This window comes from Myotis yumanensis, unplaced genomic scaffold, assembly GCF_028538775.1.
Source record: "Myotis yumanensis isolate MYYU_CA2020_CCGP unplaced genomic scaffold, mMyoYum1.0.hap1 SCAF_6, whole genome shotgun sequence".
NCBI classification, from domain to species: Eukaryota; Metazoa; Chordata; class Mammalia; order Chiroptera; family Vespertilionidae; genus Myotis; species Myotis yumanensis.
Window position 1 is genome coordinate 58,360,598 of NW_027223757.1, and position 22,579 is coordinate 58,383,176.

A 22,579-nucleotide genomic window follows, 5' to 3' on the forward strand; every position below is an offset into this window, starting at 1 on the left:
GTAAAAATTTACTTTGTACACAATTCATAGGTTTCCTACTCAACAAAGTTATTTTTTTCAAGTAATATAAAGGCAAATTTCAGAATGTTATGTATGAGTCATCACAGAGTCAAAACCACTAGAGTCCAAATTGATGGTGCTTAAAGGGCAATTTTAAAATAACAAAAATTTCTCCTACTGGTGAAGAGTTTAAATAGCTGATAAAAATATAATAGAAATGTGGGTAAAAATTGGAACACAGGGTGTATTTGCAATTAAACCATGGAAGAAAACACCCTCATCTAGTGACTATTCAATGTTAACAAAGGCAAGCATCTGTTTTAGAGAAATCAGACAATACACATGCTTAGTATGTCTCTATTAAATGCAAATATACTATGAATTTAATTTTTTTTAAGTCCACATTTTGTTCTGGAACTTGCCATTTACCAAAACACAACACAATGATGGCCATTGTTCCTTGGGCAACAGAACATGCTAGCTTTCTCAAACTGCAGGGCCGACTTACCCGTGTGGTCAATAATTGATCATCTTTCGAAGGGCATCATAGCATTTCCATTTGTCTGGGATGTAGAATGGCTCAAAAATGTGAGGAAAGGGTGTGTCATACCCACATACTCTGGATATAGGAGCCTCCAGGTTCAGGAAGCATTCTTCCTGCAGATATGAATACAGGTGGTTAACTTCAAGAAGGTATCTTTCGAGTTCCTTTTGCACTCGCTGCTGTCCGCCTCTCCCCGGGGCTCTCCTCGCGTCACTGGAGCCATGGCGTTGGCTGAGACCCACCCGGCAGCATCCTCCCTGCCCAATGGCGACTGCAGCCGCCCCCGGGTGCGGCCCGGAGGGAACCGGTTGACAGTGGTGCTCGGCGCACAGTGGGACGATGAAGGCAAAGGGAAGGTGGTGGATCTGCTGGCACAGGACGCGGACATCGTGTGCCGCTGCAGGGAGGAAATAATGCCAGCCACACAGTTGTTATAGATTCCGTGGAGTATGATTTTCATCTTTTACCCAGTGGAATAATTCATCTAAATGTTACTGCATTCATTGGAAATGGTGTGGTAATTCATCTACCGGGATTATTTGAGGAAGCAGAAAAAAATGTTAAAAAAGGAAAAGGTCTGGAAGGCTGGGAAAAAAGGCTTATCATATCTGACAGAGCTCATCATGTGTTTGATTTTCATCAAGCAGCTGATGGCATCCAGGAACAGCAGAGACAAGAACAAGCAGGAAAGAATTTGGGTCCCACAAAAAAGGGCATCGGCCCAGTTTATTCTTCCAAAGCTGCTCGGAGTGGACTCAGGATGTGCGATCTGGTTTCTGATTTCAATGGCTTCTCTGAGAGGTTCAAAGTTCTGGCAAACCAGTACAAATCTATATACCCCACTTTGGAAATAGACATCGAAGGTGAATTATAAAACTCAAGGGTTATATGGAAAGAATTTAACCAATGGTGGGAGACGGAGTGTATTTTCTATATGAGGCCCTACATGGACCACCAAAGAAAATCTTGGTAGAAGGTGCAAATGCAGCACTTCTAGATATTGATTTTGGAACTTACCCTTTTGTAACTTCCTCAAACTGTACAGTTGGAGGTGTTTGTACTGGATTGGGTATGACCCCTCAGAATGTTGGGGAAGTGTGTGGGGTTGTGAAAGCTTACACAACTAGAGTTGGTATCGGTGCCTTTCCTACAGAGCAAGACAACGAAATTGGAGAATTATTACAGACAAGGGGTGGAGAGTTTGGTGTGACTACTGGAAGGAAAAGAAGATGTGGCTGGTTGGATCTCGTTTTGCTTAAACATGCTCATATGATTAATGGATTTACTGCGTTGCCACTTACCAAATTGGATATTTTGGACACGTTTACAGAAATTAAAGTTGGAGTTGCTTACAAGTTAGATGGTGAAATTATACCTCATTTCCCAGCAAACCAAGAGATCTTAAATAAAGTTTAAGTACAATATAAGACTCTTCCAGGATGGAACACAGACATATCAAATGCAAGGACGTTTAAAGAACTGCCAGTTAACGCACAAAATTACGTTCGATTTATTGAAGATGAGCTTCAGATTCCAGTTAAATGGATTGGTGTAAGGAAGACCAGAGAGTCCATGATTCAATTTTTCTAAAGATTTCCAGTGACATAAGAAACACTCCTTGAGAAGCAGGGAAGGACTTTCTTAACTATGTCATTATGATCTACAAATTTCAAGAATAAAGACATTGACGTGAGATGTAAGCCCTATAGTTGTTTCCAGTCTTTAAGATGGATGGCTGGTGTGAAGGTAAGCTTTGGCATATTCCAGTGTCAACTTCCTTGGCTGGCACAACTGCTGAAATCATCTGTTGCTCCTGCTGCTCATGGTGCCACATTTTTTTTAATGTTTAGTAATAGTATAATCCATGTTGTTTGAAACCCAAAATAGGATGATTTTCAATATAGTTTGTCTTTATTATCGTCCTTGTGTGTTTCTAGGTTTTACCTCTATTAAATGGTAAGAACAATTAATGCAGTTTTGCACAAATATTTTTACATTCTGACCTTTCAGTTCTGTCATTGTAATCTTTGCTGTTAGAAAAAATGATAAGAGAGGAATTCTGTAAACTTTTGTAATGCTATGAATTCTGTTTAAATTGTGAACTGTTGATTTTCTGCTGAGACCATTGCGAATTCGAGCTTTGGCGAGGGGAGGGCGATATATTCACGGGTCCTTTAATTTGTACAGAACACAAAACTTATTTCTCTATATAAATTATTTAATACATTGAGCAAATGTTCAAAGAGATAAGGTGTTCGCTAATACAATATTCTTAATGTTAAAAAATAGTCATTAAAAGATCTATTGTAAAAAAAAAGAAGATATCTTTCTTTTTCTCACAGAAATGAAACATTCCAACTTAAAATACAATTACATCCAAGGGCATTAAAATAAGTCTATTGTAATGTGAAAATAGCAGGTTAAAAAAATAGCAGGTCACAAACAGCATGTTTGGCATGATCCCAGTTTTACTTAAAATGTTTTCATATATGTATATGCATTTTATGCCTACATATGTATCTACTGTTCAAGCCAAACCCGGACTGTACCAAACATGCTGTTCTACAAATACAAATGTAAGGCATGACAATCAATAATATGTTCACAGTAAACTCCGTGGCTTGAAATTAGTGATAGTATGCTTTCTTGTTTCCTGTATTTTTCAAGTTTTATAGACAATAAACATATTATCATAATAAATGTTTATAATTACTCTATGCAGCCACACTGAACTTCTACCAGTTACTTGACTATGTTCCAGTCTCTCACCACCAGGCTTCTGCAGATCCCTTGACTCTTGGCCACTGACCTCCCAGGACCATTGCTCTTTGGCTAACTAATGAGCAAACATTCTCAGGCATCACTTAAGGAGCTGTATCTTCTGGGAAGTCTTTCTGACACCCCGTCCCCCTTGCCCCCCACCCCACCAGGTCCTGTACCACCACCAACAAAGAAAGGACTTCTGCCTGGACTACAGCGCTGCACTCAGCACAGTCCACTGTAGCTGCCTAACTATCTGTCTCCTCTGAGACACCATGGACTCTGTGAGGCTAGCAACCTGGTGAAAAACTACAGAATCTCAACTACAGAAAAATCCTGTAGTAAATTATCTTCAGGGGGAAAAACATGTTATAACATGTTAAATTTGAAAACATAATTTTTAGAGCATTAAAAAAATCAAAAAAAGAGAGAGATGTGATTAAAATATTCTTAGGAATACATCAATTTTCTCATTCACAGCTATTACCTGAAATAAAACCTTTGTTTTTTTTATATACTTGGTTTCTACATTGCTTTGCTTCACGAAGGATTTGAGGAGATCCACATTTTCTTACGTATTTTACCAACTGTATTTTCACATTAAATTTGAGGGGAAATTTTTACATGAAAGAATCCTGGTGCTTGATGCATAATCCCTACCCGTTGTGCATATTTCTTCTAGTGACAAGTATATCAGAACAGAAAGGACACAGAAACAGGGCAAATTAGCTCCAAAGGGCACCAACAGGCCATTTATACACACCTCCCCCGCCTCCAATAAGCACTATGACTTACAGTATCCAACACCAAATAAGTGTTAGTTTCTCCTAGCAACAGGAAATCTCAGTATCAACTTGAGAACCTTACATACATATGATTTAAAGAGTCACCTAAGAAATTCCACTACTAATAAGCTTAAAAGAAATGACAGATTGAGTGGATTGTTTCTTGATTTCAACAAGTAATTTTAAAGGAATTTAAATTGTCAATTTGGGATTAACTCAGTTTTATTATGTTAGTTGACACACGCTGATTTTCCATCATACACGAACTATCCATGGACACTGCAAAATACAGAAAATCAAGGGACTACTCCTAGAAGCTGGCTTATAACAAAATAATCTGTATTTGTGAAAATCACTCCTTTTAGCAAAATGACTAAAATCATCAAACCAAATTTTTTTTCAAATAGCAATGCTTCTAATTCCTCAAGAATGAGAATCACTTTTTACAAGGGTGCATCTATGATTGCATGGGCATAGAAAAACGTCTGTAAGGTCACACTTCAACTATAAACAGTGGTTACCCTTTGATACTGGGAATGGCAGGAGGTGAGAAAGGACTCCACTTCGTACTTTGTAAGTATTATTGGAGATTTTATGACACGGTATTATTTTTGTAATTAAAAGGACTGAAATAAAGGGAAAGAGTAAAGTGATGAGTTAGCTTTTTATGTGAATAATAGTTCCTATTTTATGTAATTAACAAACACACACTTGTTATTTTATATACAGCACTTCCTTAATTTGAAAACAATTAACTGTAAATTATATAGAGTTAAATGATTATAACATACTATATAGAAGTATATAAAATACACTGTAAAAGTTATGGAAGATAATTCAAGGACTTAGAAGACTGTGATTAATTTTATAAGGCTATTCCCTGAACAAAAGTTTGAAATTTTAACACTTTGCTAACTAAAATGTATTAAAGAGATTTAAATGTTTCCTTCCATGGACTTCTGTTAAACTTCCTTTAAAGCAATTGGAAATAAGATGTTTGGTCAGCAGCTGTACACAGTTACTTCCCAATGAACTGGTTCATGGACAAATGATTTATGTGTGGGTAGTCTTTCTTTGTTCTGCATCAGTTTTTGTCTTCATACAGAAGCTGTACACACAGGAAAACACACACACTTACACACTCTTAGAAAAGTATTGGATCTCATTGGCAGATCTGTAGATAAATGTACCCGATTAATCCTCCACAAAGTATCTCTCTCTCTTATTATACACCTCAGTATGACACCGTAACTATAGAAACCAAGTGCTCTATATTTTCCAAACAATTCAGATTAATTGTTCTTCTTTTCCATTAATCATACTCTTCTTTGTATTCCATAACACATTCATATTTTAAAAACTGCATTTGATGATTTTTGATTCAGACATAGTAACCCATAGAAAACTAGGAAGAAATAATTACCTAACCTACCAGTTACTGTGAGGATTACAGGTAGTATCCAGCACAGGAGTTAAGATGGGAATTATCAGTTGCTGGGTTCTCTCCTGGGGGAGCTTGACATGGAAAACACTGACAGATGTGACGGCGAGGTTCCAAAGCAGATCATAGTGTAACATGTAACTAGGGGCAACAGAAGAGAACCCAGACAGGTGCCGAGAGGAACTTCTCTCCCGCCACTTGTGGTTCAAAGTTTCACCCTGAATCCAGTTACAAGGACTGAAAGTGAACCCTAAACCAGTTATGTAGTAACACCTACGTGTATTTTGTTGTGGTGTATGTGCATGTAAATGCACCCATATGAGGGTTTCTGTGGGATCACTCAGGATCACTCAGCACTTAATCCCATTTCCCCATTGAAGTTTGAAGTACATCAACCCTAAATTCTCCTGTCACCACGTCACAGGAGTTACATCACTGAAATCAGTCTCAGGCATTCCACACTGTGGCTTCAGTCACTCTCAACAAATCTTTTTGTTTTTATGGCAGGGCTGATAATATGATTGATACAGCATGGGATTTGGAATTCTGTCTGAAGGGAATCTATGCTCTGCTGTCATTTAACCTCTCCTAGCCTCGGATTACTCAACATCAAAATAGAAGTATTACACATTCTGCTATAGTATCTTCCTACTGTTTTGTAACACTATTGTTCCCTTGCCTGTTTGCTTCCCTAGATTGTGAAGTAGCCTATGAGAAGTACCTAGTTTCATGCTTGACACATCACAGTGGCTCAATAACTGTGAGGTGTTGGTTTTCCTTCTAAGATTTTCCAAGTTATAATAAACACAAAGTATCTGAAATGATAGAAGAAATCATCATTAAAGACAAGATTCTGGTACACAGAAGAATCAACGGTGAGAAATAATATCCCATATAAGCACAGAGCCTGAACAGCTACCATTTACTGGACACTTACTAAGCCTTTTAAAAATGTAAGGAAATACCAAAACTAAATGTAAGTGCTGTATGAGGAAGGAGGGTGGTAATCACTGAGAGGGAGTCTGTGGGGCTGCTCTCAGGCCCAGTGCTGCTCCCTGGTGGGAAGCAGGGACCTAGACACTAAATGCCAGTTCCTAAGACTATAGTCAAGAGCTATGGAAACGGTTTTAAAATTTCCTCTAAAAAACATCATTTCCAAGCAGTGCTACTATAGAAAAGTAGCCTCTCAGTAAGCTACTGGAAGGTTACAAGTAAAAGTAGATAAATGAATGTAATTAAGACATACATACTTCAAAAAAACTGGGTCAAGAATAAAGACCATATACTATCACTTGGTTTATTTTAAAAGCAATCATTTCACTTTTGTTTTTTAATTCAAGGCAATTCTAGACTCATATTTCTTTCTAAGGACAATTTTGGAATAATTTTTATTCAGGTCTTCAATGACATAAAGTTGCATATAGCCCACTGGGCAAGAATACATGCATATGATCTTAAGTTGAAGTTATGAAGTTTAAAGTGAGATAAAAAAATTTAGGTCTTTTTTAAGTGTTCCTATTTTCTTAGAGATGATATTGGCTAATGAAACCTTTCCCTGAAAAAATATTGAATAAAATTTCCTAAACATTTAATGGAAAAGCAGAAAAGCAGGACACTGTAATGAGAAACACATCACAAGTCAAAATAGACATGCACTGCCTATGGGATTATTGGATAAATCAGGATTTTATGTTCCTCCTTGGATCAATGAGAAACATCAGTCCACAACTTATTCTTAAAGTAATAACTCAAAAACTGATTTTTAAATTACTTTTCAAACAAAAAGACCCAGGTTATACCACATAATTGTTATTATGCTACCATAAACTATGAGAATATATTTTTGTTTCCAAGAGGGGGGTATGGGAGGGTAAATTAAGCTGTAAATGTAATGAGCATTGAACAAGATACATAAATTATAAAGTTATTTCTTCTCTAGCAGAAAACATTAAGAGCTTTTAATTACTTGTGAAAGTGCTGAATTTTAAAATTAAATTCCAATACCGCTTGGTCCTTGTCTATTATTATTAATAATAAAACAATAGAGGCTTTGCTTCTAAATGTAATTAGATGTCCAGATGTCATAATGAGCACTGAAAGAGGTAAACTCTAAAACTATGAAAAAAACGAATATACCAAAATGATGTATATTTGATAGCTTTAAAGTCCATGAACTTAGAAACTTATTTTTGATTATAAGTTGGTTAGTCCTAATTATTTATGTAAGGTTAGACTTCCCCCAGCTTCCAAATATTATCAGAGAATATTTGTTTTAAATTGGTTTTAAATCTGTCATGAAAACTTGCACATAGCCTAAACATGAGTTGTAGCAGATGAGAAAAAATGATTCTGGTGTCTTAAATCATACTTTCTCAGCAAAGGAGTCAAAGAAACCTGGAAAGGCACTATGTCAGCAATTCCAAACTACTTTCATTTACTGAATTAAATAAATATAATTTTATTAATGTAAAATATTTTTCATTTAAGCAAATGATTTAAATATTATGTATCATATTTTGAAAAAGCTTAAAACATATATTAGTTCATACTGATTTTCTCTAGAGCACAAATTTATGAAATTAATTCTTCAGACAACAGAGTCCCTAATCTACCCCCAAACTAACAGAATGCTCCCCCAAACATTAGAAATATGTTTATTTTATTTTTCTAATACCACTTACATGAGATACCTCCAGCAAACACTTGTTGACATGAGGTATCTCACTTTTAAAACACAAATGAACCTATATAACCAAATAAAACAGTATGTGACTAATGTAATTTTATCCAGATTTATAAAACACCTGAAACATTACAGTCAAATCCAACTATTTCAGCAAAACTGCCATGTAAAATCCTAATCTTGACTAAATTAAAAGCTGAGATCTCTATTACTCAACTTCACTGGAATGTATTTAATGCCTGCTGATTTCTTTAAAAAAAAAATTCCATTTTTTCCTCTTCAATGCAAATTATTGACAAATTGGGTACAATTGTTTTCTAAGTTTTTTTCCAGCTACTTAAAGAATGGAACTGAATTCTAAATAGGATTTTCATTTAAATTCCAATTCCATTTTTAAAATGGAAGCTTATTTTCTGAAGTTAGAAATACTATTTCTGATCTAAACAGGTTTCCCTGGATACAGTCTAGCTATCTAAAACAAAGTTGGAATATGATATTAAAATATGCGTAGAAATGATTTGTGGTTCAAATTCAATCGTCATGTCAGAAGACAAGCATGTTAATGTAGACTTATCTATGAATCTCGATACATTAACTTCAAATTGAAGTAGAACAAATTTCGGTATCAAAATTTAACATTAAAATCAGTAATTTACTATATAATATAGATTGCTTTCTTTTCAAAATGATAGTTTTATAAATTTCATTATTTTTAAAATCAGAAATAAATGAAAGCAAATGATAAGTTTCTAGATTTTATCTTACCTAAAATCACTTAAAAATAATAGTGTTCATTATGGTCTAGGGATGATAGTAAATGTTTTATAAATATTAATTCATTTTAATTTTCATAAAAACTAAACTAGCAATCACAAAGGTAAAACCAGCACCCCATCCAAACCACTATGGTTTTCCAGGTAAACCTATAAAAGCTTGGTTCTGCTTTCAAAGGTCCCCCTAGCTACAGCCCTGAGCTATGATCCAAAGCTGCCTCACCATTTTCACCTGAAGAGCACAGTGAGAAACGTGGCTAAAATAATAATTTCTTCATTAAATCTTTCTACAACACATTCTGTTTATTTGCTGCAATCAGTCTCCAAAAATGTTCTGAGGTTTTAAAAGTTCGAAGTCTAAAGTTTATATTTTTTTGAGATATACCATGTGCAAATCTTGACATTTAAAATGTACTGTGGCTCCACTGCTTTTGTTAAAACAATTTATATTCAATAGAGTAGAAAAAAAGGGCAATGCTCTCAAATTTCCACAGACCCTGAAGCTTCTTAACTTTTCAGTTCAAAGTCTTCCTATAGAAACAGCATGAACGGCAGCAAAGCTCGAAAGTGAAATTGCTTTCGAATGTGGATGCATAACGATAAACATAAGCGACTTGCAGCCTTGAGTCATCGCATGAACAAATCGCTCTCTGTAAGGTAGGATTTTTTCTTGGCTTGGCACCAGGAAATTCAAAATACTCCGGCAGAGCAACATTTGAGGATCCTACAAAGCATTCACTTTTTCTGTTTTTTTCCACAAAATTCTTCATTTAGCATTCCAACACCACTACATGGTGCTCGGAAGGCAGAAATGAATCCTGGCTAAAGCAACCTGACGATTCCTTTGTCTCATGACATGGAAAATATATTCTCTTAGAATTTGGGAACTGAACCTGCACTAAACGTTTCTGTTAGGATTTGTCAGTTTCCCAATTTTGCAACCTGTTTTTAAGTTTCAAGTCTAATTGCAAAACGAAACTACTAGAATCGTGATTTCCCCCTATCGGGCACCATCTTTCTACAAAGTTTGAGAAGCTGAATTTAAAACATAATGCTAAAAATTTTCTATTTTAAAAATGATATGTTTTTGTTATAATATAGAAGGCTTTTTTATTGCTTTTTCCTTCTATTTAAGTGTTTGATTTCTAATTTGTCTTTTAGTTTATGTTTAAAAGAATGCTTGTTAAATAAGGGAAGAAAAGGGGGGAAATCAACTTAATGCCAAAAGAGATGTGTCAATGTTTTTACTGAAATTAAACATTTTTTTAAAGTTAATCTTGGGTGTCATAGCAACACAATCTTTAAGCTTGATTTTGCTGAGTAAATAAATCATATTAAGTTATTTTTCAGCAGTTTAATTCGGTCACTGGATCACTGCAATTTTACTAGGAAAAGCACAGCAGAAATAAATGTCCTAGGCTACCATCAATAATTGGAGATGTGGTCAAAACCTGTTAATTGAATCCCAGTAGTAGTTGCACTTCCAAAGTTTAATAATGGAACAAATTAACAATGCAAACAAGTTTCTGGCAGCAACCTGATATGAGTAAGGAAAGGCTTGTAAATGCTCTCATTATTTATATGAGGATGGCGTTTGCTAACATAATGAATTTGACCTATTCATTAAATCTTGCAATTGTAATTACTGTCTGTATCAAATTAAAATAAAATGCAGAAGCCCAAGTAAAATTTCCTCTTTACTATATTTACATATCTATGTTTCTACCTGCAAAGGTGGTTAATATTTCTTAAAAAGAATTTGTTCAGATTGAATGTCAATACATTTGCATACATACATTTTCATATTAGAATTTCAAGAATGGAGAGATATTTCAGAATTAGGGGGTTAAATATAGACGCCTCCCTTTTAGCTCCCAATATTGGGTACACTGTGTGCTAATCAGAGGAATCCAAGTCTCCACGTATTGAATGCTGGGTATGGACAAATTTCTAATAAGTCTGATAAAACCACAGATACACTTGTGAGGGGTCGTTAGGGGCTGGGGCCTAGCTCTGGATATTTTATAGTTAAGTGTAAAAATATAATATTAGAACTGCCCAAAAGAACTATTTATTAATAAATTTAGATGAACTAAATTTATAGTTCATATAAAATGGCAATGTTCACATAATTTATTTAGATGGACCAGAGCAGTGACTTACTATTCTTTATCTACTTATTTGAATCTGAACTATATCAATTCAATCAACTCCCACAATTAGGAATCAGAGGCTAACACACAGCCCTGACTCTCTGAAAGAGATCGCAGAAGTTTCCCTGTATCATATATCACACACAATGATGTGCATAACATACATGGACACAAACAAGCAATTCTGTGTTTAATCAACACATTCTGGCGAATATCCACATGGCGGCCTATAGGAAAAGAAATGTTTGTTCATATGCCTATGGGTTCAGAAAAAGGAGTATGGACATGCATACAAGAGAACAGAAAAGCCAGATTCACTAAATAGTAACCAAGGAGATGCTCTTACTTAGTAATAAACGAGTGTAATTATTTGTATAGTCTCACTTAATCCTTTCAACAACTCTGTGGTGGCACAAGTGAGGTGCTGAGGCTGGCCAAGTTTAAGGTGCTCCCAGTTTTGTTGGTATTTAAACCAGCTCTCCTCTTTAATCTCTAGTGTACTGAGAAAGATTTAAGATGAAATAGTGGAGCAAAGAGTATTTCTTGGACACGTGGTAATATTTGTATCTAGCATTATCATTATATCTGTGAAAGAAAAACTGGTTGTACTGTCTGCTTATATTTGTCAAGTCCAATCAAAACTTTAAAAAACTTTAATAAAAAGCTTTAAAAACCTTTGCTACATCGCTGGTTAGGCTGTGTGCTGTGTAGGCTAGACTGGAAATAGCTTATAGGCTATAAAAAAATGAGGGGTGGGCTAAATTTGGGACATGGCCAGAATTTGCTAACCCTTGCCTTTCAATAATCTCATAAAAGTATGACTTACTAGTCTCCTTTTTCAGAAGGCATGGACTAGGAGAATTAAAGTGAAAGTAACACAGCTTTAAATATATTTCTAGAATTTTTTCTCTTATTTCACAAGAGCCATGGAGCTCTCCCTTTCTCTGCTGTGTAGGTTTCCAGGAGGCACGGGGGGGGGGGGGGGGGGGGGGGGGGAGCTAAACAGTTCAGTGCCTCTTTCTTGGGGTGGGGCAGAGCACAGATGGGTCTTTTAAATTAGAATTACAGTAGGTTAGGCTCGGATTTATGTTTGCTCCTTTTAGGTACCTGCTGGGAGAAGATGTGCAAATGAGGGGAAGGATGGACACGAGTGGACTTGTTTCTGTTTTGTTACTAGCAGCTTGCCGGAGTGCAGGGCGTGAGCTGTCACTTTGAGTCCTGAAGCAGTGAAGTCTCAGGAAAACTGGTTGTTCAACCTATTGTGCGCTGTAAATTTAAATAAAAGAATCAAAGTGCTCCACCAGGAAATTTAATTTGCTCCCTTTCATTTATTTCTTTATCTATGATAGAAACTACATGACCTTAGACAGCGATGTAATCTGTTAAGAATGTGACACCTTTTTGAAAGATTAAAAAAATATTTTAAATGAACATAGGTTACAAATTTTATCCTAACCTTAACTTAAATGGGAATATGAAACTCAATCCTCTCCTCACAGCATGTTCTTATAGCTATTCCTATAGTTAACTCACTTTGTAGAAATCTGAAACTACAGAAGAAAATTTCTGAAGTATTTCAATAAATGTCTTTTAAGAATAAAATTCTTTTTATACAGTTAAAACAACAGATAAGATATTGCAATTAAATTAATCTTAAATTAAAATGTACATTTAAGTGCGGTATGGATTCCTGTCTCAGACTGTGCTTGCCAGCTTCGATTAGTGGTTATTGGCACAGTCTCCACAGCTGAACTGGGGTGTTTATTAATAGCTGTGGGCTCTCACATTATAAGTGCAAAGCTAGTTACACACATAGAAGTGCGGTCGTGGCTGTGCGTACATGAGCCCATCCCCCTGGACGGAAACAGATGGGTCCCAGTTGTTTGGACAAGCATTTCAGTCATCCCTGGGAAAGTATTGCTTTTAAAAGCGTGATTTTAAAAAATATGTAATATATCTGGGTTACGATGCATTAGAATTTCATCATTTTCAATTCCCGGTTCCCTAAATGAGCATGCATATATTTGCCATACAAATCACCAACCCACAAGGATTTTCCTTGGGTTCCCACATATACTAATTATGTAGCAAATCTAATAAGTACATTTGATTCACTTCAGCAGTAGGTGCTTCGGTTACCTCAGAATTGCCAAAAGGGATCTAAAGTGTCTACTAGTATTCTCCCTCCAAAACAATCATGCTGTGCGCCAGACTGATACCGTTCAACACAGCTGCAGAGCAAATGTGCAGTCTCGGTCCTGTAAACACAGTATTCGCGCATCAAGCCACCTGCGAGTAATTTAAAGTTCAGAACTACCGATGGCAGGTTTCTGTTACTGTTGTACCATTATTGTACATGAGTATTCAGTCACTCAGCATGGCCTGCGCACATTTCTTTCATGCCACGACTTCCCTCCACCTCAGAACACTTGCTGAACTCTGAAACCCCAAATATTGATAAATACATTTGATAGGCATCTTTTTGGTTTTCAAGTCTATAGATCACATGAGAAAGAGCAAAGGTTGTTTGAGTGTTTGCGAACATATTTATGAAATAATTAACATGCAATATATTTAACCTCATTCTTGAAGAGAACCAAATAGATTGTGTTTATTATAAATGCTTTTCTTTTCATTACAGAAGGTGATTGTGCAAAACAAACCTATGGACAAATCTTAGCTACAGAAATTTAACTACTTTTATTTCAGTAAATCAATTTCCATGGAAGGAAATTCTTTTCAGAGGGGCTTTCCAAACAGGGTGGGTTGCCGGATGCTTAAGGCCATGACCGCATTCCCTCGGAGACTATTCGATTACTATGGCAACTCCCTTTCCCTATCAATAAGCAACAGCTCTGAGCACTAATATTCGGGGGGAGGTGACCTTTTCTGTGGCAATAACAATATGAACTAGTTTCAAGACTAAAACATACCACTTTTTGTGCAAAACAAACAATATCTTTGCTAACTGAATTATTTCACTAGAATCCAGCTTTATAACAAATGCAAAATTAGTGAAATCAGCCATTGTACTCCAGTTTCAAAACAAGACAAAATGTGTGATGCAAGGAATCTAAGAATGTTACAGCCAGAGTAGGCTATGTGTGTAGGTCCAGGCAGAAGAAGAAAATCTATCTCCAGGGAGCAAATGACACATAAGAAGCAAAACTGACAAGAAAACAACATATGCTTCCACGCAGCTCTTGGAGTTTCTTAAAAGAAACATTTTCAATGGTTATATCTCTTATCTGTGGTTGTTTCCAGATATCTAAGTATTACTGTGCAGAGTAATAAAGAAATTGATTACATTTATTAACTTAAATACATCCCCCCCCCATTTAGGATGGCTTTTTTGCCAGCTTTGTCTTCACTGGCTCAAGTATCAATAGGCAAATCTTTGAGTTGTGTCTTAAGTTAGGTGTGCAAAACCAACATTGCAAAGTGTCATGTACACTGATTTTCACAGTCCACTGTGTTAGGGGTACAATGCCTGACACAGAGTAGGCATCAGTAAGCAATTGCTGACCAAATAACTCCAGTTTTGACTTCTGTTCTGATTCACTCTGGGGCATTAATGAGCTGAGTCACTGATGAGGCAAAAAATCAGCAAGACAGAAAGTGGGGTGTGGAGATTTTTACTACTTAACAATTACTGCACACTGTCTTATTCATCTACCAGACTCCACACTGTTACCATTGTGATCACTTCCCTCCCCTAGTTAGAAGTTTTTCCTGGCTCCCCAAAGCTTATTCTTTATTTATCCCTACTTCCCTCAGAACCCAGTACAGACATGCACAGGCCTACCTCCATTGCAAAGCTTACTATTTTATAACATAAGCCTCTCTTCTCAAACTCTGTTTTCCTATGCCCTGCTATCTTCACAGGGTCCACTTTTCAAATTCAGCTCAAATGCCCTTTTCCAGGAAGCCTTCAGACCTTAATATTGATTTTTCAAAATTCACTTATTCAATCATTTGCCAATCAAATATTTCAGAGCCCACAATGTCCCTACCGCCACAGAGTTCTATATTATAGTGGGGGAAATACATATGAGGAAGTCGTAGAAAGAACATCCACAGAGGTTTGCAGGAGACATAACAGCGAGCTCTAAGTAGTACAGAGTTCTCAGGGAAGGGTTTCCTTGAGAGGGTGGCTTGGCCAGGAGTTAAAATAAGTAGAAACACATGGAGGCAGAAAAGAGCCTGGTGTGATCTAGAGGTGGAGAGAAAGTCCTTGGACCTCAGCACAGACAGGAGGGGAGAGAGGACGACAAGGAGCAATGAAAGGAAGGAGGGACAGCCAAGTGGCCAAATAGCCAACAGACCAGCCTGACAGGGACAAATGGTTTTCATATTTTATATATCCGTATGTTACAGAGCACATGCAAAAGTGCCTACTACGAATTACAAGATTCTTCGGGTGAATCAGGTTCATTTACAGGAAGTCCGATATCTCATTAGAGATGAATACCAGGGTTGCTGAGGATCTCAGTGAGACGAGAAACAACGTGGGGATGAGGGTACTAAGTTACCAAGATGAGTGGATCACTTTTTTGTGTAATTTAGAGGAAATTATCATTGCATTCAGTACAAAACGTTTTAAGGGTCAACACCGAAATGCCCACCTCTGAGGAAGTTAGAAAAATAAAAATTGGCGCTTTAAAATTGGAAGTAGTTTACTATAGTTTGTAATTAACTGGAATCCTTTCTTGGCTAGTGTTCAAATGTCTTTCCTCTTTCAGTAATCTATTTATTACCATATCCAGTGTCTTAATGATAATAACAATTTCCCATATACTCAGACTACTGATTTCCTCTTCTGATTTCTTATCTCTGCATCTGAGTTTTTTTATGATTATGTATTGTAAAGAAAAAGGCTCAAAATTGAGTAACCTAGCAACGTGCACAAATATCCTATTTTTATAAATGGTATCTATTGTTTCTTTGGTAAGGAGTAGGAATTCACTGCAGACAGACAGAAACAGATTTTCATATGCTTTATCTAGGGGCAGTAGAGAAAAACCTCTCTCTCCCCCACCCTCAATATAGCAAATTCTGAGCTAGTCCCATAATAATCTCGCCACCCAGCAACTCGGGGTGATTGTCAGGGTAATCTAAAAATGAAGGCAAAATATAACTAGAAAATGTTCTAGGTACCCAGTTATACAAAGTGCAAATATTTATATTTGCTTAGCATTTATTATAATACATTTATTATTTATAATTTAAACTTTGGATTGTTTGACAATTCTATCATATGGAATCATTCATTGAAATCTCTACGTACAGACTAATTACTTAGAAAGTTTAAGTAAATTCCATTTAGTTATCTTTTCATGCTGTGAAAAAAATGTTTCCTTTGTGAAATAAAGAATGACAAAACATCTCAATTTGTTTGGTTTTCAGGCTCATGCTATACAGGAAAGTGGAGGATGTGGGTCCTTGCCTGACTCTGTTACCAGCAGGGTAAGTGACAGGACAGCATGGCTCTAGCTTCCATTCAATCACCCTCACTGCCAATGTGTGCTCAGCAGCATGATAACAAAGGAAATCAAACTCCAGTTGCTGAAAAAGTAAATGCCTCCTGACTCCTGAGAGCAGAAGTCATCGGAGCATACAATGTCTGGCACAGCAGTAAGTCTGAGGTTGACCTGAAAACTTCCAGTTTTCACTTATCTTCATATTTCTCAAGCTGGTAGGAAGGCAAGGGTTTAATAATCATAGCCCTTCATACTGATAACAGAAGCCAGCAGATTTTGAACAAAAAGATTTTACCTCTGAATTCCTGGCAAAGCTTGAACTCGGGCGGCTGTCAGCTGATCAATTTGACACACAAATGAAAAAAAAAAAGACTAAATATAGATGATCACAGAACCAAAACAAAATAAACTCACAATAACAACACAAAAACAAAAAGAGAGCGAAACAAAGAAACAAAAGAAAGCCAAGGACCTTAAGAAGTCACAAAATGCTTTTTGTTTAAGGTTGATTATGAATAAACTCAGGGCCCGATGCACGAAATTCATGCGGGGGGGGGGGGGGGGGGGGGGTGGTCCCTCAGCCCAGCCTGCCCCCTCTCACATACTGGGAGCCCTCAGGGGATGTCCTAGTGACGGTTTAGGCCTGCTCCCTGCTCCCCTTGGGGAGCGGGCATAAGCCGCAGTCTGGCCTCCCTTTGTGGGAGGCGACCAGGCTGATCAGGGGAAGGCACCAGCCCCATCACCTCGCTGCTTGCAGCCACTGCCAGTCACCACAGCCAGCAAGGTTTTTTCATCAACACGGACTCCAGACCCTTCATGAAAAATGACAACTTTCTTTAGGCATTTTCAAGATGTGTCTTTCATAGGATATGACATTTCTTTATTACTTTTTTTATCCTCACCTGAGGATATGTTTCCATTGATTTTTAGAGAATGTGGAAGAGAAAGGGAAAGACAGAGAGAAACATCAAAGTGAGAGGAACACTTTGATTGGTTGCCTCCTGCATGAGCCCTGACCTGGGCCCTGGCCAGGGAGGAGCCTGCAACCTAGGTACATGCCCTTGGTCAGAATTGAACCCAGACCCTGCGGTGGGCAGGCCGAAGCATTATCCACTGAGCCAGACCGGCTAGGGCAGGATATGACATTTCTTAGCCCTCCAGCAGTGGACCTTCGTTTTTTTCGCCAGGAATGTGGTGAAAAACCCTAGATCACCTTTTTGGATTCTTATTACCCAAGTCACTAAGAATATTACCAGTGGCATACAGGGAGCTTAGCCAATGAGCTGTCAGAAAAGGTGTTTCCTCTGTAGTTCACACCAATCACCGGCTCAGCCCCTGCCCAGGCCTGATGCCTCGGCCAGAGGCATCGACCCCCAACACCCTCCAATCGCCGGATCGGCCCCTCGCCCAGGCCTGACGCCTCGGCCAGAGGTGTCAGGCCTGGGCAGGAGACCCCTAGACCCCTCCAATCGCTGGCTCCGCCCCCCACCCAGGCCTAACACCTCTGCCAAGGCTTTAGGCTTGGGAAGGAGACCCCCGCAGCTCTGATGGCGGCTCCGCCCCTGCCTAGGAGCCCCCTGGCTCAGCCCCTTCCTGCACTGCCCAGGGCCCACACGGGGCCTACCTTGGAGTGACCTGGGTGCCGATGATGTTCCCGGGACCCAGGCCGCTGGGCGCCTATGTATGCAAATTAACCACCATCTTTGTTGGGTTAATTTGCATGCTCTCCTGATTGGCTGGTGAGTGTATCAGAGGGATGGTCAATTTACATGTTTGTCTATTATTAGGTAAGATATTGAAAGGGGTAACTTCATAGTAATGAGATTAAAAAGTACATGAGACTTTCAATTAAGATGGACACATAGGTAAATACGGTACTTGCCTCTTCCCACATCAAATACTTGATCCTCCCACAATCACATCAACGTTACAACTCAACTGCAGAACCACCATCATTCAGAACTGCATGAAATCGAACTGAGTGGAAGTCCTATAACTACAGAATTAAAGAAACCACATAGAGACTAGAAGAAGGGGCAGAGACTTGGAAAGGGCTGGTCCCACACACGTGTCAAGGATTAAAATCAGGAGAGATCTTGGCTGTGAAGGTCCCCCCTGAGGAGCAAAGGGTATAAGCCCCACACTAGACCTCCAATTTCAGGTGTACCAACATTCACATTATGGTAGTGCCAGGAAGAGAAGTCCCCCTAACTTCTGGTTATAAAACCCAGTGGAGATTGTGTCTGAGTGAATTGGAGGACTGCTGGAGTCCCAAGCAGTTCCTCTTAAAGGGCCCTCACATAAACTTACCCAGATGCACTCCCTCTGAGCTCCAGCGCTAGGGCAGCAGCTCAAAAGTCACCATGGACATATGAGGAGGAACTGAAGTGCCTGGTATCAAGAAGAGAGCTGGAGGGGCAACTTTCTACCAGATATAAGTGCTAGCAGATGCCATTATTCCTTTTATAAGAACTTTGCCCCACATAGCCGGGGGGGATGGGGGGGAGTGGCATCATATCCAAGTCTCCATCAACCTGGCTCACACTGTTCACCCCTCCCTGGTGATTCCTTGAGACCACACCCCACCAACTTGCAAGCCCACCCAAGCTGTTTCCAGTGGCTTTTCTATGTGAATGGCCTATCTTGACTCATTCTTTAGACTTTTCTAAAATCCTATATAATAAAAGCCTAGTATGCAAATAGCCCGAATGACAGAATGACTGGTGGAATGACCAGCCGCTATGATGCGCACTGACTACCAGGGGGCAGACACTCGTAGAGGGAGGCGACTGGTGGCGGCAGTGAGGGACAGGGCCGGCAAGCAGGTGGCACCAGGCCAGCCAAGGTGGGTGCGAGCAGGGGCCCCAATCACCCCACCGGTCACCCCACAGATCGGCCCTGATCGCCCACCAGGCCTAGGGACCCTACCCATGCATGAATTTCGTGCACCAGGCCTCTAGTCTCAAATAAGCAACATCTGGCCTCAGCAAGCCCCATACCTCTTGCTAAGTGGTCCCAGGCCCTGCATTAGGAGCCACTGGCTTTGGCTGGCAGCTTGGTCTCACCTGGGCACCTCCAAGTCTAGCACAAGTAGCAGCATCTACAGATAGTTTTGTAGCTCATGCTGGGTGGTCCAGAGCAGAACACAAGCAGTGAACTTGGTCTGCACCTCCCAGGAGGCCCCAGAGCCAGCATACCCAGTGGAGCACAAACGACAGAATGACCGAACATTGAAGAAACAACCAACCAGCTCCACAAGTGACACACTCAAGGGGTGGACTCAGCAGGCACCAGTGCCCCGCTGAAGTAAGTCCTGCTCTTGGGATGGGACCCTGAACAGGTGAACCTCCAGAGTGGTCCATGGTTGCAGCACTCCTTGTAGCTGATTGACCTGGGGGTAAATTCCTCCCATCAAGGTGCCATCAGCAATCGAGACTCAACTACAACATGAAGGTGTACACAGCCCACATGAGAATGATGGTGGTGGTGGTGGGGCACCTGGAGTGCCCAGCTTGGGTGATCAGAAAGGCTATACCACTGGACCATACAGAACACTTATACAGAAGGCCACTCTACCAAGCCCAAGAGGCATAGTAGCTCCACCTAATGTAGAGAAATAAAAAGAAAGGTTGTCAAAATGAGGAGACAAAGAAATGTCCCAAATCAAAGAACAGAACAAAACTCCAGAAAAAAAGCTTAACAAAATGGAGACAAGAAATCTACTAGATGCAGAGTTCAAAACACTGGTTATAAGGATGATCAATGAACTTAATGAGAACTTTCAACAGCATAAAAAAAGACATGGAAATCATAAACAAGAACCAGTCCAAAATAAAAGATACACTAACTGAAATCAAGAATAATTTACAGGGAATCAACAGTAGAGCAGATGGACCTGAGAATCAAATTGGTAATTTGGAATATAAGAAAGCAAAAAACAGCAGAAAGAAAGAAGAATCCAAAAAAGTGAAGGTAGTGTAGGGAGCCTCAGGGACAATTTCAAGTGTACCAACATTCACATTACAGGGGTGCCAAAAGGTGACCAGAGAGAGCAAGAAATTGAAAACCTACTTTAAAAAAATAACAGAAAATTTTCCTAACACAGTGAAGGAAATAGACATACAAGTTCAGAAAGCACAGAGAGTCCCAAACAAGATGAACACCAAAAGACCCACACCAAGACACATCATCACAATTAAAATGCAAAAGGTTAAAGATAAAGAAAGAATCTTAAAAGAGCATGAGAAAAGCTGTTACCTAAAGGGGGCTCCCATAAGACTATCAGTTAATTTCTCAACAGAAACTGTTCAGGCCAGAAGGGAGTGGCAAGAAATATTCATGTCCCTGCAACCAAGATTGCTCTACTGAGCAAAGCTATCATTCAGAGTTGAAGGACAGATAAAGAGCTTTCCAGACAAGAAAAAGCTAAAGGAGTTCATCACCAGCAAACCAGTATGACACGAAATGTTAAGAAAAAGATAAAACATATGAACAATAAAATGGCAATAAATTGAATCTAAAAACAAAGTAAATGAACAAGCAGAACAGAAATAGACTCATAGATACAGAGAACATTTTAAAAGTTGGAAAAAAAGTATGAGAGCTTGCCATATTGGTGAAAATAATCGAATTACCATAAACAAAATGAGTGGGAAAAGACATCCTCAAAAGGAAGTGTCAAAATCACTATAATAGAGAGTGAAGGTGGGAAAATACTATTTCTTTTGTAATAAGAATCCAGAAAGTTTGACCCTTGAGGTTAAAAGGTAAAGGGAAGATCAGAACCTCTAGGAAATGGCAAGTTTTACAGATTTAGTAAAGCCAGCAAAGGACAGACTGGAAGAAAATATTTGTAAACTACATATCTGACATATCATGAATCATAACATATGTAAACAATTCTTAAAACTCAACAGTTAAAAAAAAGAAATGATCTCATTTAGAAAAGTAGGAAAAGACTGAAACAGACATTTCACCAAAGAGAGGATAGATGACAAATAAGTACATGAAAAGATGTTCAACCCCATTAGCTATTAGGGAAATGAACATTAAAACCACAATGAGATATTACTACAAACCTACTGGAACAGAAAAATAATGATAGTGACAACACCAAGCTCAGGGAAAAGCATGGTGATCTCACATATATCACTGGAGGGAATGTAATATGGTACTGCCATTGTGGAAAATAACTTGGCAGTTTCTTATAAAACTAAACATGCATACACATACCATATGACCCAGCGATTTTACACTCTTGGGCATTTATCCCACAGAAATAAAAACTTATATCTACACAAAAATGTGCAAAAATACAGCAGCTTTTCATAATAGCAAAAACTGAAGACAACTCAAATGTTCTTCAATGGGAGAATGTTAAAAAATTGTGATTTATTCATACCTACCATGAAAACCTAATTAGCCATACAAAAAGAACAAACTATTGACATATACACAACCTGGATGGAGTTGAAGGGCATTATGCTTTGTTAAAAAAAAGTCTCAAAAAATAACATATTGTATGATTCCATATATGTAAATACTCTTGAAATGACAGAACTATGGCGATGGAGGAAAGATTAATGGTGGCCAGTGGACTGAGGATGGGGGAGGGTGCAAATATAAAGGTATTGTGAGGAAACAGTTCTATATCTTGATTGTGGTGTTGACTATTCAAATCTGGACATAATAAAATTGCATAAAATTACACACACATACACACAAATATATAGGTTAAACAAATGGTGAAAAGTGTTGTAGTGTAGTTAATAGTACTGTACCAATGTCAAATTCCTGGTTTGACATTGTACTAGAGCAGTGGTCGGCAAACTGTGGCTCGCGAGCCACGTGCAGCTCATTGGCCCCTTGAGTGTGGCTCTTCCACAAAATACCGACTTCTGCACATGGGCCACGAAGTTTCAATCACACTGTACATGTGCGCCTGCACGTGGTATTTTGTG

General features: G+C 38.5%; 1 protein-coding gene and 1 pseudogene across 1 annotated transcript in view; one reads left to right on the top strand and one right to left on the bottom strand.

Annotated features, from left to right (window-relative positions):
• Positions 1 to 508: 508 nt before the first annotated feature.
• BCKDHB (branched chain keto acid dehydrogenase E1 subunit beta) overlaps positions 509 to 22,579 on the bottom strand; it is a 204,968-nt gene continuing 182,897 nt past the window's right edge. Inside the window, exon 10 of the mRNA XM_070418189.1 lies at positions 509 to 657. Coding sequence (XP_070274290.1) covers positions 517 to 657 — 141 coding nt within the window. The 3' untranslated portion in view covers positions 509 to 516. The remainder of the gene's footprint in view (positions 658 to 22,579) is intronic.
• LOC139012367 (adenylosuccinate synthetase isozyme 2-like) lies at positions 748 to 2,134 on the top strand (annotated as a pseudogene).